The sequence below is a fragment of the Hypomesus nipponensis genome, chromosome 26, assembly GCF_054491055.1.
Source record: "Hypomesus nipponensis isolate SF chromosome 26, ASM5449105v1, whole genome shotgun sequence".
Classification (NCBI taxonomy): Eukaryota; Metazoa; Chordata; class Actinopteri; order Osmeriformes; family Osmeridae; genus Hypomesus; species Hypomesus nipponensis.
In genome coordinates this window covers 9,644,443-9,662,369 of record NC_140386.1, presented here as the reverse complement: position 1 = coordinate 9,662,369, position 17,927 = coordinate 9,644,443, and the positions used below count along the sequence as shown (strand labels likewise).

General features: G+C 49.9%; 3 protein-coding genes across 5 annotated transcripts; 1 reads left to right on the top strand and 2 right to left on the bottom strand.

Annotated features, from left to right (window-relative positions):
* Positions 1 to 197: 197 nt before the first annotated feature.
* Positions 198 to 3,829, bottom strand: LOC146221388 (interferon-induced protein with tetratricopeptide repeats 2-like). The gene is made up of 2 exons (XM_084692789.1): positions 2,434 to 3,829; positions 198 to 2,133 (listed from the first exon to the last, which is right to left on the bottom strand). Exons 1-2 carry the CDS (start codon positions 2,436 to 2,438, stop codon positions 771 to 773), a joined length of 1,368 nt encoding a protein of 455 aa, XP_084548915.1. The 5' UTR covers positions 2,439 to 3,829; the 3' UTR covers positions 198 to 770.
* A 111-nt stretch (positions 3,830 to 3,940) lies between these two features.
* Positions 3,941 to 6,145, bottom strand: LOC146221387 (inhibin alpha chain-like). Its single transcript, XM_084692829.1, has 2 exons — positions 5,481 to 6,145; positions 3,941 to 4,708 (listed from the first exon to the last, which is right to left on the bottom strand). The coding sequence occupies exons 1-2, from the start codon at positions 5,788 to 5,790 to the stop codon at positions 3,942 to 3,944; spliced, it is 1,077 nt and encodes a 358-aa protein (XP_084548955.1). The 5' UTR covers positions 5,791 to 6,145; the 3' UTR covers position 3,941.
* Positions 6,146 to 7,002: 857 nt separating this feature from the next.
* Positions 7,003 to 16,757, top strand: pomgnt1 (protein O-linked mannose N-acetylglucosaminyltransferase 1 (beta 1,2-)). 3 transcript variants are annotated; one of them, XM_084692793.1, is made up of 21 exons: positions 7,003 to 7,193; positions 7,514 to 7,715; positions 7,845 to 7,947; positions 8,065 to 8,180; positions 8,440 to 8,505; positions 8,702 to 8,815; positions 9,016 to 9,133; positions 9,228 to 9,326; positions 10,294 to 10,421; positions 10,513 to 10,583; positions 10,691 to 10,766; positions 10,889 to 11,014; positions 12,110 to 12,168; positions 12,795 to 12,867; positions 13,255 to 13,383; positions 13,502 to 13,627; positions 14,116 to 14,180; positions 14,277 to 14,321; positions 14,457 to 14,592; positions 14,703 to 14,812; positions 15,055 to 16,757. In XM_084692793.1, exons 2-21 carry the CDS (start codon positions 7,524 to 7,526, stop codon positions 15,134 to 15,136), a joined length of 2,034 nt encoding a protein of 677 aa, XP_084548919.1. In that variant the 5' UTR covers positions 7,003 to 7,193; positions 7,514 to 7,523; the 3' UTR covers positions 15,137 to 16,757. The 3 variants fall into 3 exon arrangements, with proteins under 3 accessions (XP_084548919.1, XP_084548918.1, XP_084548917.1); XM_084692792.1 differs by having other exon boundaries at positions 7,471 to 7,715; XM_084692791.1 differs by having other exon boundaries at positions 7,003 to 7,287; positions 7,471 to 7,715.
* The last annotated feature ends 1,170 nt before the right edge of the window (positions 16,758 to 17,927 follow it).

The following is a 17,927-nucleotide window of genomic DNA, read 5'->3' as shown; positions in this document are numbered from 1 at the left end:
CCTCAGTTATGTTTTTAATCATCAGAAATACACAAATTGTTGTTTTTTTTTATGGAAGAAAATAATGCAAAACATCACTGGTCAAATGAAACATCTGAATAGTGGTCTTGAAAGTTAATGTAAGTAATGAAGACGTATAAGATAATACCCAATTGCTCTGAAAGTACCAAGTCAATGAAGGGAATAGTTAAGACAAGTTCAAGACAAAATCAACGTATTTATTACATATATAAGGTGCAGGTGTCTGATAAACCAGTTGAGTATCACAGAAGACTGGACAATGAATACAGGAAATCAAGGCAGTATATGGTATCACAATATGGGAGGATACAAGATGATTAGCATAGCCTTCGCAGGCACAGAAAAAGGACACTGTATTCTAGATCGCTTTTGTTTAGGTCTTTAGATAAGGCTCCCAGAAATGGCCTTGTCGCTCCTATTTTCCTCATTCAAAGTTGCATGGCATTATATACTTTGGTAATATTGTGACCTCTGACCTAAATTAGTGACAGGCCTTACCTAGTCGCACCTTACAAAGAACTAACTTGCAGCTATGCAGGCATAAGAAAACAGCATAATGACAGTTTATCGATGATACAAGAAACATAATTAATAGATAGGCATATTTTTCTTCTGGACATAACCAATGGTTATGTGCTCATGAACTAAATATAGCAAGTTAGAGATCAAACATTATATATTATATTTAGAATATTTCAAACAGTAGAAAAGTAATAAATATCTTTAATTGTTGTTAACTGATCAGTGGTTTAAGGACAGACCTCTTCAGTAAGCACACTTCCCTGAGACCTTCTCATCCTTAATAGCGTGTCAGAATTTTTATCCAAAAAGTCTCGTATTTCTGCACACCTGTAGTTTCGTCCTCGTTCCACAATTCGACTCAAAATCGTGACACTTTTGCTCCGATGTCTGCTTTGCTTTTGTATTTCTACAACCTTCATGTGATGATTTATAGATCTGTCTGGGCTATGGACATGATAATTCAGGTACTGGGCATAGCAGAAGTGCAGCATCTGTAACTCAGCAGGCCCTAGGTTGTGTCTGTCCAGTAACTCCTTGTATATCTTATCAGCTCCATCACGTCCAGACTTAGCACAGATAGATGCAAGGTCCAACTTGGCCTTCATGCAGGATTCTGGGTAAAGAGCGATCACTTCCTGATACAGACTGATGCTTCTGTCGATGACACTCTTACTACAATGGATGTCATCCCTTAAAAGGACTTTCCACCTGTAAGATGTCGCTAGCCTGGCTTTCAAGTAGCGATCATCTGGATTTCTGTCAAGAGCCTCCTGTACCAGGTCTATAGCTTCGTCATGTGTTAAGCAAATTCTGTAGACTCTTAGTAAGGGTCTAAGACCGCTGTAAGCACCAGCAGGCCTACTCAAAATCCTCCCAGCTAGCGCTCGTATCTCAACCGGACTGACTTTCTGACTCTTAGCCAGTCTTAGTAGGTAAACAGCAGCAAGGTAGGTATTCTCCTGATCAACTTCCTTAGCCATTCTAAGTTTCTCCAAAATCTCAGCTTCCATCTCTGGAGTGCACCTGTCATGAGCTACGTGGAGGGCTAAAACGAGGCTTGTCTGCCAGTCCTTTCTATCAGGTTCCATTGCAATTGCCTTCTGGAAGCATTCTATTGCATTTGTCCTTTCGGCCTCGCCAAACTGCATGAGAGTCCAGGCTTTCTCTGCGTACACCTCGGGGTGCAGTGGATCCTCCTGGGACGGAGAGGGGTGATCCCTCATCACAGCCTCCACCTTCTCCAGGTAGTCCTGACTCTCCTTCAGGTTGTTCAGATGGAGGTTCATCCAGGCCAGGTTTCCATAGTTGACCAACAGCCATGGACCCTCTTCTGAGACCGTGTTGTTGATTTGGAGAAAGGCCTCCCCTGCCTTTCTGAGATACTGGACGGCAGAATCAGTATAGCCCTGTCTGTATCGTATGAAACCCAGGAAGTTGTAGATGTGACCCAGCCAGACGTACCCCTCGTCAGTCTTGATGTCTTGCAGGTGATCTCTGAGACTACTCAGTTTTGACAGGCTGCAGGTTATTCCCCATGTGAAGTGGCATTCCAGCTTTTCCAGTTTCAATTTCAAGGCTGTCTTAGGAGTGCTGGTTGGAAAGACAATTTAGAAATATGAACATACTGTAGCCTACGTGTTTTACAGATTGTGACAAAGTGAACAAACGTAAAGAATATGTTATGAATATCAACTGATTTGTAAGTGTTTTTAATGTTGTAAAGGTCTGTTTTTTTCTGTTTATTTAAACTAGGCTGTATATTTCTTTCTGACTTATTCTACTGCCCATCTTGGCCAGTACACTACTGTAAAAGAGATTTCTAATCTCAGAGAGGTCTTTCTGGTTAAATAAAGGTTATAATAATTAGCAATAGTAGTGAAACGTACTTACCTCATAGTTCGGCAGTTGTCTGTTTAGATATCTTGCTAGTGCTAGAATGTCTGACTGCTGAGTTGCATTGAGTGCGCAGCTTTATATGTTGGAGATGCCATAAATCACGAATGCTTAGTCAGGGTTTAGACTTTGTATTTTGTCCTTCCCAACCCTTTCTTGAGTATAGAAACAGACAGAAGTCTCCCCGCCTCGGTTTCGTTTCGTCGAAAACTGTTTGAAACTATAAGCTAAACTGTCTGATTATCCTTAGATAAACTGTCACTGACCTAGGATACACACACAGTGGTGGCTGGGACTTTGCAGAGGCCCCTCCCCTAAATCCACTCAAAATGTATCTCCATCTATTATCTTATACCACTGCCACTGGCAATATACTGATTGCTGTCTACCTTAGCCTATATTCAGCAATATGAGAGAAATAAAAAAATGACAAAAGCACAATTGCGTTAGCACAACTGCATATTTGCCATCTGATAGTTCAGCACCAAGGATATTAGCACCGCGAAGTAGCCTAACACACAATCAATGGTGGGAAAGGAAAACATGTATTCTTGACAATAAGTAAGCGGGCCTATATTTATTGTAGACAAAAAGAATAGGCTAATGCTAGCAACTTATTGGTCCTTCACTTGTGAACGTTGTAAAGGTTTAACGTGTCTGCTTAAAAGTAAGGGCGAAACCTGCCAAATTATAATAATTACATTGAATAAATAACAAAATTGGGACATCTAGCTTAACAAAGCCCCCGTAATTACATTTGATTTGTTCATATTTGAAATGAGGCTAACACAAAATACAACTACTGTAGCATCCAAGGGCGTAACCATGGTTTACCAAAAAGCTATTGAAGTTTGAAGGTTTATTTTGAATAAAGAATTAATTTTTAGTAACTTGAGATAAAAATGAACCAAATAAAGGCTTTGCAGCATGAATGCATACATCTTCAACAGTTTAAAACATATTTTGGATAATTTAGTGTTCTGTAGTGCCCTCTTGTGGTGCAAGGAAAAGGTACAGAAAACCCTCCTTTGGGTCATTTATTATTTATTTAAAGAGGATGTGGCTAAACACCATGCTGAATCTACAAATCACAAGCTAAAGTGTATATAAAAGGTCTCATAGACTGATTAGAGACTATGCATTAAAAGAGACAGTGGTTTAGTCATAAAGACTGATCTCTATATAGAACTCATCACCCTTTTGGATATAGATCCAAAACATATATAAACATCGTATTTTATGAAGGCAATTACCCAATTAAACATACTGTAATCCAAAAATTGACATAAACTTGATGTTTTTGAAAGCTGAGGTGAGTGGGTGTAGGGGAGGTCATTTCAGATTAGGTTTTTTAGCTCTCGCATGTAATCCCAGACCCCCCTAATCCCCAGACCCCCCTAATCCCAGACCCCCCTAATCCCAGACCCCCCTAATCCCAGACCCCCCTAATCCCAGACCCCCCTAATCCCAGACCCCCCTAATCCCAGACCCCCCCCCCCCCCCATCTACATACAGCTACACTCCTCAGGTATGATGCTGGTGAGGGTCTCGTACTTGAAGGACAGGCCTCCGTCTGAAGTGGTGGTGAATCTCAGGGACTTCATGCTTCCTGGGACGGGGGCGCAGCACTGCTTAATCCCCAGCTTGGTGGTGGTCCGCTCCAAGGCCGTGCAGTTCCCCTTACAGTAGAAGAAGTTCAGAACCTTGGGGTAGACGATCCAGTTGTCCCAGCCCAGCTCCTCGAAGGTGATGTTGATCTCCGTACGGCGGCAGTCGCTGTGCTCCTGATCCCCCTGTGAGGGGCGCTGCAGGTGGTCCAGGGTGGACGGGGACCAGGGGATGGTGACCCGGGCGCGGCGAGGGGAGCGGTCCGGCCCGCGGGGTTGGGTGTGGAGGTGGATGAACGGCGTTTTGTCGGGTTCCCCGGCCTTGCGGCAGTCGCAAACCAGGCAGCGCACCTGCAGGACAAAGGAGCTCTCTGCCAAGGCGCTGTGGAGGTGGAGGTCGAAGCGGTACGTGACCCAGCCGTCTGCTGCGGCCTTGAACGGACCCTCAGCCGCTTGGAGGAGCTTCTGCTCCGAGGTGAGGATGAAGAGAGGGGCGGAGGAGGAGGAGGAGTTGTAGGTGGATGCTGCTGCCTCCCCAGCGTAGAACCAGAACAGTGCAGAGGTAACCACGGCCTCCTGGCTGTTGATGGAGGGCTGGAAGTAATAAGTGAAGTGTCTGGAGGAGGGGTCCTCAGATGGAGGGTCTGCAAGGTTGCAGGTGGAGTCTGAAAACACAGAAGAAGAAGGAAAGTGGAGAGATGAGAAACAGGAGAGTCAGGTGGCTGAGTGGTTAGGGAATCGGGCTAGTAATCTGAAGGTTGCCAGTTTGATTCTGTAAGTCGCTCTGGATAAGAGCGTCTGCTAAATGTAAAAGGAGGTCAGAGTAAAGAAAGAGAGAGATGGCGCTGTTGTGTTGTGTGTGCCTGCTCCCTTTGTTTAAGTCTGCCAGTGGCCCAATCACTTCTGTCACTGACTTTGACTGTCTGGAACTAAGCACCGCCTCTCTTTCGAAAGACTTTTACCTGCATCTTGTCCTCACCCCTTATGGCGTCACATGTCGTTGTAATCTGGCGTTCGTCATACGTCTGTTTATCTTTGACAGTTGTTCAGTCATCTGTTGTGTTCTCGAGCAAGGAATTAGGAGGGAAAGAAAGATAGACGTTCCAACAGAACGACAGAAAGACGATTGAGGTTTGGAGAAAGAAGTAGATGGTTCTGATTAGCGCCAGTAAGCAAGTTAGTATGGCAAGGCTGCCCAGACCTTTTCCAGAACTACAGTATCATACTGTGTGTTGTAGTCTTATGATTGCAACCTTTAAATAACACACATCGTTTTAATTTTGAACTGGTTGACGAACTGAATCGGGTTGTTTACAACTTAAAATGAAAGCCTGATCTCTCCAGGGTAAGCGTTAGGGGTAAGGCAGCCTTGGAACCGAGGGAAGAGATGAAACAACAACAACAAAAAAACAACATTGGGAATAACCAGCTTCTCACCTGTGCTGGGGAAGAGTATGACCTGGGCGGTCTCCTTGTGCTGCCGTTGGTGGTGGTGCGCCCAGGCTGCCCTGCCCACCCTGGAGGACCTCCGCTGGCTATGCCCATCCTCCGGACGCAGCCTGCCCACCTCAGGAGCCTTATCCAGCCCCAGACCATCCAAGACGCGCTGGCGGAACCAGTCCAGGATCACCTGGTTGGGCATATCCTCCTCCTGGCAAGCCCCGGCTGGGGGCACCGGGGTCTGAGTCCAAAGGAGCACCAGGAGCAGGGTGGAGGAGGGGGGGAAGGAGAGCCGTGTAAACCACATTGTCAGGTACAAAAGGACCTCCAGCTAGGTAGATATGTGGTCCAGATGGTCGAAGTTGTGGTCACACTAATACTGTAATATCCTTGTGTTGTGAAATCGCAGTCTTTGCCAATGACAGGGGTGCAGATCCGCTGATCATAGGATCTGGTTTGTTGCTCTACAATGAAAAGTAAGGAACTAAATACAGTGACAAAATAATCCTCAAAACTCAGGTTCCTTTCATACGCCTCAAATAAAGTCTGAACTGAGACTGCGTGCTCTGTAAGGACTTGTGTGTATGTCCTCTCTATTGTACTCTATTGTATCTCTGTCTGTGTCTGTCCCCCCCACACACACACACAAACACACTAAATCCTTTCTTACTCCCCCATGTTTTGACTTGGTGTTTGGGTGAGTTCTGGACTATCTCCTCCCTGAGGGCAGGGGAGTGAGAGAGCGAGATTTCTGTTATTGTTACATCGCCCAGTGGAGATGGGAGGTGACCTTGACCTGTCTGGTGGTGTTACAATGAAGTGTATCACTGTCCGAGGCTACAAGCGATCAGAAAGCTATGAAAACAAACACACGCACACACACGCACACACACACACAACTTTTAGAAATATTTAGCAAGTATTGCACTGTCAGTCTGTGAGCACGTTAAGAAAGCTTTATTGCTTTTGGCCAGCCCACAAGGAGACAAAAACATCACACACCATAACCAGGTAGACAACACAAGGAATACAAATAAGTCACTTTTTTTTTTTTTTTTTTGAAAAATGTTCACATCACTTATGTATCTCATGACTGTTGACATCTCTCTCCCTGTCTCTCTCTCGGTCTCTCTCCCTTCCTACAGCATATTGTGTTTGACTATAAACTACACTGGTTCTGGTGACTTGAGGGGGGCCCTGGAAGATCTGTGTGAACCGGATCAAGTGATAACCCCAGCGTCGGAAATACACGAGGACAAAGGGCAAAACTGCCCCTAAGAAATATAATTTCGCCCCTGATATCACTAGGAGAGGGGCAAAACATTTCCCCATAATTTCCTTTAATAAAAATGATAATTTAATGAACTTGTCAAAACCATCGTAGCCTATTTAACCCGGTCCAGTTGCCGTGAATGTTTTTGATTGTCGCCTTTAATTGATGTTGCGTGTGCGTAAAGAACCCAACGTTCAAAAAAAAAAAAGACCTATAACTGCGAGTGTGAGGAGAAAAACGACACGAAGGAGCCGATGGAGTTGAACAGACTGTTGAGATTTGCCCTAAGTACTTGGGAAATAACACAAGAAGTCGACAAGTTTTTACACCCACCCACCCTTACGTAGCCTTTTTGCGCCGGAAATTCCATGAAGCACCGAAACATCTCGTAGCAGCACAACAGTGGGCTCAAGCTGTAGCCGAAGGCTGCAAGGGAGGTAGTACACAAGCCATGACCATTGCCAGTTATATTCCATATTTTATGGTTAGACAACGTTTAATAACATCCAACCGGTAGAACCCTCACGTAAGGTACATCATTAGCTACCTAGCGAGTGCTCATTTATGCATGGCCTTACAAACTAAGAAGACAAACGTTAGAGCTAGCTAGCTAGCTTGTAATTATAACCTAGGACGGTTATCTCCTAGCTCGAGCTAGCGCGACGTGAGCATTGTCTTTGACTCAAATTTGGTTGCATTCTTACTTATTTACAGATTATGACAATTTGACTGTAAATGAGTATCTGGTGTTATTGAGGAGACGGCGCATGCTGTATAGTAGCGTGCTGTGCACCGGGAGGTGGGGACACAGGGTTACCCGTGTCTCGCTAATGTCCGGGATGGACACCTGGACTCCAAATCCCCGAGCGAAACCTTTCATTCCCCGCCAGCAACGGAGCCTGTATCTCACCTGGAAATACAAACTAACTAACAAGAGAGCCATCCGCCGATTCTGCCAGGTGTGAGCAAAAATATTTGTCAAAGGCTGATGCAGTTAGGTTAGCCTCATAAGCCCAAACATAGTTCTATTGACACATGTTGGTTTTAGTGGCAACGCAACGTCGAACTGATCTTTCTCTACCCTGCAGGCTGGAGCTGTTCTGTTTCTGCTAGTCACAGTAATCGTCAACATTAAACTTATTTTAGACACAAGGAGGGTAGCAAATGAGGAGGAGGCAGCACAGGAGTACGGTGAGTCATTTCTCTTCAAGTTAACCATGTACACTCACCCACGCACACTAAACTGACCCAATCCTAACAAAGTTTCATCATTAGCCTGGGTTGGAGCATAATCAGTTCCCTTTGCAGAGGATGTCCTTCCCAACATGGAGACCCCTCGCAGGCCGGCCAGCGGACGCAAGGCCCTGGATATCGAGGTCTACTCCAGCCGCTCCAAGGTCTACGTGGCGGTCGACGGAACTACAGTGAGTGGCAGTTGGTTCTCACACCTTTTCTGGCTTCGGTGCCTCCCTTTTCCCTGATTTCTGAATCCTAGTACTCCCTATACCTGTAGTTATATCATATATATATATACTCAGTTATACCCACATTTTCATGATTCACCCCTAGGAGTACGCATACTCCCCATTTGAGAAACAGCGGTCTGTGGAGACGAGTCCTGTTGTCTTGTTGACTGGTGTTGGAGGGTACGTGCAGTGTTGAAGCTTCTCTCCTGGCCTGCAGGTCCTGGAGGATGACATGCGGGAGCAGGGTCGGGGCATTCACGTCATCGTCCTCAACCAGGCCACCGTAAGCCACCTCGCAGAAACACTTAACCAAAACTTTAAACGTCAACACTGGTACATACGCCCAATGTGGTGACGTAGCCCTACTTCAACGTGAGCCACGCCCAACCACAGTTTGTGTGGTGTGGGTATGGGTCTGTGTGGTTTCGTAGAAACTCTCCTGCTCTGGTTTCTTGTCAGTTTGGTTGTTGTCGTCGTAGGGACACGTGATGGCCAAGAGGATCTTCGACACTTACTCTCCTCACGAGGACGAAGCCATGATCCTGTTCCTCAACATGGTGACCAGAGGCAGGGTCCTCATCTTCACCATCAAGGTCTGTCTCCTAGCAACCCATCGTCTTGTCTCCTAGCAACCCATCTCCAGAAGACCTCACATGTCCACCCATCGTCAAGCACTACCTCATTTGTTGTTAAATGTGTTTTGAATCGCACAACGGTTGGCTTGACACAAGTGTGTGTGTTGTGTGTGTGTGTGTGTGTGTGTTGGTTTGTTGTGTGTGTGTGTGTCATGCAGGATGAAGGGACGTTCCACCTGAAAGAAGCAGCCAAGAACCTGCTGAAGGGACTCGGGAGTCAGGTGTCTCTCAACCTCAGCTGGAGAGACACCTGGACCCTGGTGGTGAAGAAAGGAGGTACACTCACACGCGCATCCTCTGTCTCACTATCTGTCACACAGTCACATTACATCATACACTATTTATTCAAGGTGTGTGTGTGTGTGTTCAGGTCAGGTGTATGGTGAGAAGCATTCCAAGTCTCCTGCTCTGTCCACGTGGGGAGACCCTGTGCTGCTGAAGACTGAGGTGCAGCTAACTGCCTCTGAAGGTACCTGACATGCTCAACATTCACATGTTATTCAGCAGACGCTTTCAAATAGAAAACGCTTTCTACAGAAAATATCAAAGAGAACCAAGGCTCAGAAGTACATCGTTCTAACTGTATTCCTGCGGTCAGTCATCGACCGGTTGTCTTCGTTTCCTGTATTTCTTGCTCAACGTTTACAGCTGATTAGTCTTTCTTTCTGTTCTATGAAATACAAAGATATGGTAAATAAAGATACCAGAAGGACAGGGCGTGCCTGGACCCGAATATAGATTAGACAAAGACAAGAAGAATTATTCCCCTCCTTAGGTACACGTGGTCTATTGGACTTCATTATTGCCTAGTAATGAACCCCTCCCCCACCCCCACCTCCACCCCCCACCTCCTCCACCCCCCACCTCCTCCACCCCCCACCACCTCCACCCCCCACCTCCTCCACCCCCCACCACCTCCACCCCCCACCTCCTCCACCCCCCACCTCCTCCACCCCCCACCACCCTCCACCTCCTCCACCCCCCACCTCCTCCACCCACCACCTCCTCCATCCCCCACCTCCTCCACCCCCCACTTCCTCCACCCCCCACCTCCTCCACCCCCCACCTCCTCCACCCCCCACCACCTCCACCCCGCACCTCCTCCACCCCCCACCACCTCCACCCCCCACCTCCCCCACCCCCACCTCCTCCACCCCCCACCTCCTCCACCCCCCACCTCCACCCCCCACCTCCTCCACCCCCCACCTCCTCCACCCCCCACCACCTCCACCCCCCCACCACCTCCACCCCCCACCTCCTCCACCCCCCCACCACCTCCACCCCCCACCTCCTCCACCCCCCACCTCCTCCACCCCCCACCTCCTCCACCCCCCACCACCTCCACCCCCCACCTCCTCCACCCCCCACCACCTCCACCCCCACCTCCTCCACCCCCCACCACCTCCACCCCCCACCACCTCCACCCCCTCCCCCAGAGGCAGAGTGTCACTGGGCCGACACAGACAGGAACCGAAGGCGGAAGATCTTCTGCAGCAAAGTAGAGGGTTACGGCAGCATCTGCAGCTGTAAGGACCCAGCGCCCATCCAGTTCAACCCTGACCCGGTGAGGACCTACCCTGCCCTGTACGCTACTCCTGTGTGTGTGTGTGTGTGTGTGTGTGAACTGTGAATCAATATTCTTTTTTTCTCTACAGCTGCCCGTCAATAACGTGATGAACGTCCCCGTGGCGGTCATCGCAGGAAACAGACCCAACTACCTGTACAGGTGAGGACCGGGGCGGAACAGCGCTCCCTCTCACCCGGCGCCGTGGCAACCGAAAGCCGTTTGTGTTGGAGCGGCGTTTGTTGTGAGCGTGTGTTATCTCTACGCAGGATGCTGAGGTCTCTGCTGTCGGCTCATGGAGTCAACCCTCAGATGATAACTGTCTTCATCGATGGATATTATGAGGTGAAGCCTCCTCTCTCCCCCAAGTCCCCTCTCCCTCCAAGTCCCTTCTCTCCCTAAACATGGGTTCATTGCTTCTCTCGAATTCAGTCTTAACTAGCTTGTGTGTGTGTGTGTGTCTCTAGGAGCCTATGGATGTTGTGGAGCTGTTTGGGCTGAAGGGGATCCAACACACTCCCATCAGCATCAAGAACGCCCGGGTGTCACAGCACTACAAAGCCAGCCTGACGGCCACCTTCAACCTGCACCCTGTGAGTCACTGCAGACAGACACCAGCCCAGTCACTGCAGAGACAGACACCAGCCCAGTCACTGCAGAGACAGACACCAGCCCAGTCACTGCAGAGACAGACACCAGCCCAGTCACTGCAGAGACAGACACCAGCCCAGTCACTGCAGAGACAGACACCAGCCCAGTCACTGCAGAGACAGACACCAGCCCAGTCACTGCAGAGACAGACACCAGCCCAGTCACTGCAGAGACAGACACCAGCCCAGTCACTGCAGAGACAGACACCAGCCCAGTCACTGCAGAGACAGACACCAGCCCAGTCACTGCAGAGACAGACACCAGCCCAGTCACTGCAGAGACAGACACCAGCCCAGTCACTGCAGAGACAGACACCAGCCCAGTCACTGCAGAGACAGACACCGGCCCAGTCACTGCAGAGACAGACACCGGCCCAGTCACTGCAGAGACAGACACCGGCCCAGTCACTGCAGAGACAGACACCGGCCCAGTCACTGCAGAGACAGACACCGGCCCAGTCACTGCAGACAGACACCGGCCCAGTCACTGCAGACAGACACCGGCCCAGTCACTGCAGACAGACACCGGCCCAGTCACTGCAGAGACAGACACCGGCCCAGTCACTGCAGAGACAGACACCGGCCCAGTCACTGCAGAGACAGACACCGGCCCAGTCACTGCAGAGACAGACACCGGCCCAGTCACTGCAGAGACAGACACCGGCCCAGTCACTGCAGAGACAGACACCGGCCCAGTCACTGCAGAGACAGACACCGGCCCAGTCACTGCAGAGACAGACACCGGCCCAGTCACTGCAGAGACAGACACCGGCCCAGTCACTGCAGAGACAGACACCGGCCCAGTCACTGCAGAGACAGACACCGGCCCAGTCACTGCAGAGACAGACACCGGCCCAGTCACTGCAGAGACAGACACCGGCCCAGTCACTGCAGAGACAGACACCGGCCCAGTCACTGCAGAGACAGACACCGGCCTAGTCACTGCAGACAGACCAGTGTCTCATTCTCTCTCTCTCTTTCTCTCTGTCTCTCTCTCTCTCTCTCTTTCTCTCTCTCTCTTTTTGCTTGTGTTTTTAGGATGCCAACTATGCCATAGTGCTGGAGGAAGATCTAGATGTTTCTATTGACTTCTTCAGGTGGGTCTAAGACGGCCGATTAATGGGAAGGAATGAAGGGGAGTTACAACATGGGGTCATTGAGAGACACAGAGAAGGGAAAACAACGTTCATTTTTAGGCACAGCCTATCTCGCGTACATCTGGAAAAAGAAAGAAAGTTAAAGCTACAGCAATGCTGCTATTTTTTGTGACTTAAATCGTGTGTTGGCGCAGTATTGAGCTGACCACAGGGGGGCAGTATATACACACACTTCCTGCTTCTGTAAAAAGCTCTGGAAGTCCCTCTCTTTGTTTGGCTGCAGCCTTGAACACATCAGTTCTTCACAACCAACGCTATCTCGTTTTCACAGAGGGAAACACTTTAAATGGATTAGAAACATTGGTCACTTTTTACTTGACTAAGCTTCGTGCCATTTCGCGTCAGTGAGCATCATATTTGACTCTGAGCCTTTTGCGTTTCTGTTATTGATCATCCGGTTCCAGAAGGTTGGGTTCTCCACGAAGAAGCTAGTTGTTGTTGTTGTTTAGGACAATAGATACTTAACTGAACATGAGGCCATAGAATGTCCACAGCTCACAGTCAGGAAGTGTGCACTGAAGCCCTGCTGGTGACATGATGATGATGTTCATGTTGTTGTGTTTCAGTTTTCTGAGTCAGACTGTGCATCTGCTGGATGAGGATGACAGCCTGTACTGTGTGTCTGCCTGGAACGATCAGGTCTGCTCTCCCTCCCTCCCTCCCTCCCTCCCTCCCTCCCTCCCTCCCTCCCTCCCTCCCTCCCTCCCTCCCTCCCTCCCTCCCTCCCTCCCTCCCTCCCTCCCTCCCTCCCTCCCTCCCTCCCTCCCTCCCTCCCTCCCTCCCACACACCTCCTCACCCCTCTCCCTCACCCAGCCCCACACACCACCTCACCCTCTCTCTCCCTCCCTCCCTCCCACACACCTCCTCACCCCTCTCCCTCACCCAGCCCCACACACCACCTCACCCCTCTCCCTCACACACGCATCTCCTCAAAAAGCGAAATACAACAACCGACCTGTTGCTGCAGCACGTTCATATGTGTGTGTGTCGTCATGGCGGCTGGTCACATGGGCTGTGTGTTCCAGGGCTACGAGCACACAGCAGAGGATCCAGCGCTGCTCTACAGGGTGGAGAGCATGCCTGGCCTGGGCTGGGTGCTCAAGAAGAGCCTCTACAAGGACGAGCTGGAGCCCAAGTGGCCCACGCCGGAGAAGGTCTGTGGGGGAGGGGGGGGGTGTACTCTGTGGTGTACCTCTAACACCCTCTGTGAAGCTAACCCTGTGTGTGTGTGTGTGTGTGTGTGTGTGTGTGTGTGTGTGTGTGTGTGGGCAGCTGTGGGACTGGGACATGTGGATGCGTATGCCGGAGCAGAGGAAGGACAGGGAGTGTGTGATTCCAGACGTGTCTCGCTCATACCACTTCGGCATCATCGGACTCAACATGAATGGATACTTCCACGTAAGCACCCTCCTCCAGACCCCCCACCCCTCCTCCTCCCACCCCCCCCTCCTCCTCCTCCAGACCACCCCCCCTCCTCCTCCTCCAGACCACCCCACCTCTCCCCCACCCCTCCTTCTCCTCCAGACCACCCCACCTCTCCCCCACCCCTCCTCCTCCTCCAGAGCCCCCACCTCTCCCCCACCCCTCCTTCTCCTCCAGACCACCCCACCCCTCCTCCAGACCCCCCACCCCACCTCTCCCCCACCCCTCCTTCTCCTCCAGACCACCCCACCTCTCCCCCACCCCTCCTCCTCCTCCAGAGCCCCCACCCCACCTCTCCCCCACCCCTCCTTCTCCTCCAGACCACCCCACCCCTCCTCCAGACCCCCCACCCCACCTCTCCCCCACCCCTCCTCCTCCTCCAGACCGCCCCTCCTCCTCCTCCTCTTCCAGGCAGCAGGAGGAGGGGGGGATCAGACGTTCTAACGTGTGTTCTCTCCATACAGGAGGTCTACTTCAAGAAACACAAGTTCAACACGGTTCCCAAGGTCCAGCTGAAGAACGTTGACGGGTACGTAGCCGGCGCCCAAACGCCGTTCTGTAACGCTGAGGTGAAGCCAGAGTGGGAGGAGTTTAACGGGGTGAATCGTGTGATTGGCTCCCACAGTTTGAAGAAGGAAGCGTACGAGCTGGAGATTCAAAACCTGTTCAAGTGAGTGAGAACGCCTCGTCTGTAAAGCTCTACTGAACCCTGTCCTGCAGACTGGATTACTGACGTGTGGGTCTGTTTCTGTGTGTTTCTGTGTCTGTTTCTGTGTGTGTGTGTGTGTTCTGGCGGCGTCCCCAGGGAAGCGGAGGTGCTGGACCACACCAAGGACCCGTGTGAGGACTCGTTCATCCCTGACGGCGAGGGGCGGACCTACGTCATGTACATCAGGATGGAGCAGGACACCGACATCTCCACCTGGACGCAGCTCGCCAAGGTGACCGCCACAAAGCGCTCCTTTGCTCTCCTTATCTTCTGGATTGATCGTCGTTGAGCGTTGTTGCGGCGACGTCTTGGTAACCGGTGTTGCTCGATTGTGTGTCCCAGTGCCTTCACGTGTGGGACCTGGACGTGCGGGGGTACCACAGCGGCCTGTGGCGACTGTTCAGGAAGAGGAACCACGTTCTGGTAGTGGCGGTGCCCATCTCTCCCTACTCGTGAGTAACCCACCCTCTCCTCCCCCTCCTCCTCCTCCCCCCTCTTCCCCTCCCCCCTCTTCCCCTCCCCCCCTCCTCCTCCTCCCCCCTCCCCCCTCTTCCCCTCCCCCCCCTCCCCCCCAAGTTCAGTGTGTAAACAGAGTTACAAAGCTCTCTCTCTCTCTCTCTCTCTCTCTCTCTCTCTCTCTCTCTCTCTCTCTCTCTCTCTCTCTCTCTCTCTCTCTCTCTCTCTGTGTTCTCAGTGTGAAGAAGCCAGCCCATATCACCCCCATCCACCTGGAGGCTCCGCCCAAAGAGGAAGGAGCCCCAGTGGACCAGATGTAGAAAGAGCCCCCCTCCTCCACACACCTTCCCCCCCCTCGGGAACAGACCTCCAGCCGAGCCTTAAACGCCCCTGTCCGTCCCGCCTCCCGCCACCAGGGGGCACCACCGCCTGGATGGATAGTGGAGCAGTGGTGCAGATGCTTCTGGGAACTGTAGTTTGTTTTTGTAGTGGGATTTTTGTTTGTTCTTTTAACACTGAACTACTGATCCGTGCCATTTCCTGTGTTTCACGGGAGGATGATGTCTACCTGCAGCTGTGCTGCAGGGCCAGTCCACATGTGGACGCTACTCTCTAGACAATAGCAGGGAGAGAGGGGTGGATGGGAGGGGGAGATCTAGGTGAAACACCCAATCTGTGTCTCCCTGACGGGAGGGGAGGGGAGGGGAGGGGATGAAGAATGTTCAAGCCGTCCTGAACTGACACACAGGAACATCATACTTCATACCTGCTTGTGTTACAACTACTGAGTGCTTCGTCCATCCTGTACATACATTTTTAACTGAAGTTTATTTATTTAACTGCCATCGCCTAGTCCCGAGATTTGATCTTTCATCCAGTCAAATAAGTGCATCTTTTGAAGCCTAACATTGTTTACATATATCAAATAATACTAATGTGTATATAGATACATATATATATTTTTGATGAAAAAGAGTCCGCTTATTTTTCAGCATTAACGACTGAGGAGGCGTTGGTCTGTTCTTGAGGGATTATTTTGCGGTGTTTTGTTGGTTCCAGGTCACGTGACCATGGTACAAAACACTCCCTAACTGAAACACCCCCCCTCGTGTTCTCAGTTTAGTGCTGTTACGCACATGACGACTCGGAGATAAAGAGCGGGAATGTTGAACACCAGTGTCCAGCGTCACTACAGTGTCCAGCGTCACTACAGTGTCCAGCGTCACCACAGTGTCCAGCGTCACCACAGTGTCCAGCGTCACTACAGTGTCCAGCGTCACTAGTGTCCAGCGTCACCACAGTGTCCAGCGTCACCACAGTGTCCAGCGTCACCACAGTGTCCAGCGTCACTACAGTGTCCAGCGTCACTACAGTGTCCAGCGTCACCACAGTGTCCAGCGTCACTACAGTGTCCAGCGTCACCACAGTGTCCAGCGTCACCACAGTGACCAGCGTCACCACAGTGTCCAGCGTCACCACAGTGTCCAACGTCACTACAGTGTCCAGCGTCACTACAGTGTCAGTGCAGTACAGTTCATCTGGTTAAGGATTCAATATTTGTGGATCTCTGTTTTCAAAGCAGTTATAACAATGGTTGGTTGTTAGATTTGTTTACGTTTTGTGTGTGCTCATGCATGTTTTTTATTATGTACCGTACTGTCGATTCCAAAACTTAGTAATATTTCATTTCTGTGTAAACCACTTGTTATTTTGAACCCAGTCAGTTGTGGAACACAAAACACTACTGTACAAAGTCACAATGTACTGCACTTTTCAATAGAGTAACTGGATCTTAATCTTTATGGGGCAAAAACAGTGTTTTTCTTTGTAGCTTTTCAAAGATGGTGTGACATTTCCCAATGGCTCTTGAGGTTATGCATTTTGACAAGTATTATATATTTTAACCCTTTCATGAGAGATGAATAAAGATAATGTTTTTTAGATGGTGTCTGGTGTCTTTTGTGGCCACAAGCAATCTTAACTTCTGCATGTAATTCCATCTTTTAAGTTAGGTCAATGATCACAAAAATGTGTTTACAAATGTAACAAATATAACTTGGAATTGGCATCATTCAGGTACAGTCACCTTTCCTGTACAGTAGTCATTTTCTCAAGTGAATTGTACATGTCTCTGGTTCGTGAGCTAGATTTCCCCGGGGAGTGCGTTAGGCAAACCCAACGGTAAGAGGAAAGTCAGGCGCCCAGGGAAATGTATGCAAATCCCTGGGTTGGTGCCTTTCCGTAACCGCTGCGGTTGACCAAGGACAAACCCTTCCCTGCTATGTCCTTTGTGTTCGCCTATCTCCAACCCTGTTTCATTATCTCAACGATTCTCGGACAACATTCAGGACCTGCGGCCCGAACGAGGCTCGCTTCCTCCCTATCTGCCCACTGAGCGTGCTCAGTGTCTGCGCGCGCGAGTTCATTACTTTGTCTTTCAGGACGCATGTAATGCTTGTTTGCCCCTATCTGCATGTGTGTGACAGACCGATTAAACACCATCAAATAAATAATGTTTGCAGTGTTCAATTAGTATCTGTGAGTCACTGCCATGGACCGTTCTCTGTTAAAGTACACCCGGTTGCCTTGCTCTTTGTTTCCTGCAAAGTGATTGTATCCAGCTCTGCGCACGACACAAACACACACACACGTTTTATACAGCAATACAGCATTCAGTCAGCATGTCATTAACAAGTGTGCACTAAACCGGGTCATTTGGTCTGTCAGTCAAGCCTAGTGGATCATGTCAGACCCCTAAGAGGTGGGCAGTGAGTCTTTTCAATGTCATATTTGACCTATTGAACATTCGGTTGAGCGGCGCACAGCCCTCAAAGCTGGGATGTAGATGGAATATTGATTGACTGGTTCGGAGAGACCTTCTTCAGAGAGCCTAGAGCGTGAAAGACAGATGCTGGGGTTGTTGTTAAACAAGGAACAGAGAGGACACGGAACAGACACACACTCACGGGCACGCACACACAACCCGGCTCTGAGATGATGGGAAACTTATCTCTTAACACATCTCAGGTGTCTAATTGATTTGAATTGGATGAACGGTCTCTCTCTCTCTCTCTCCCCAATCACCCAAGCAAGAACGCACAGGCTCCTGGG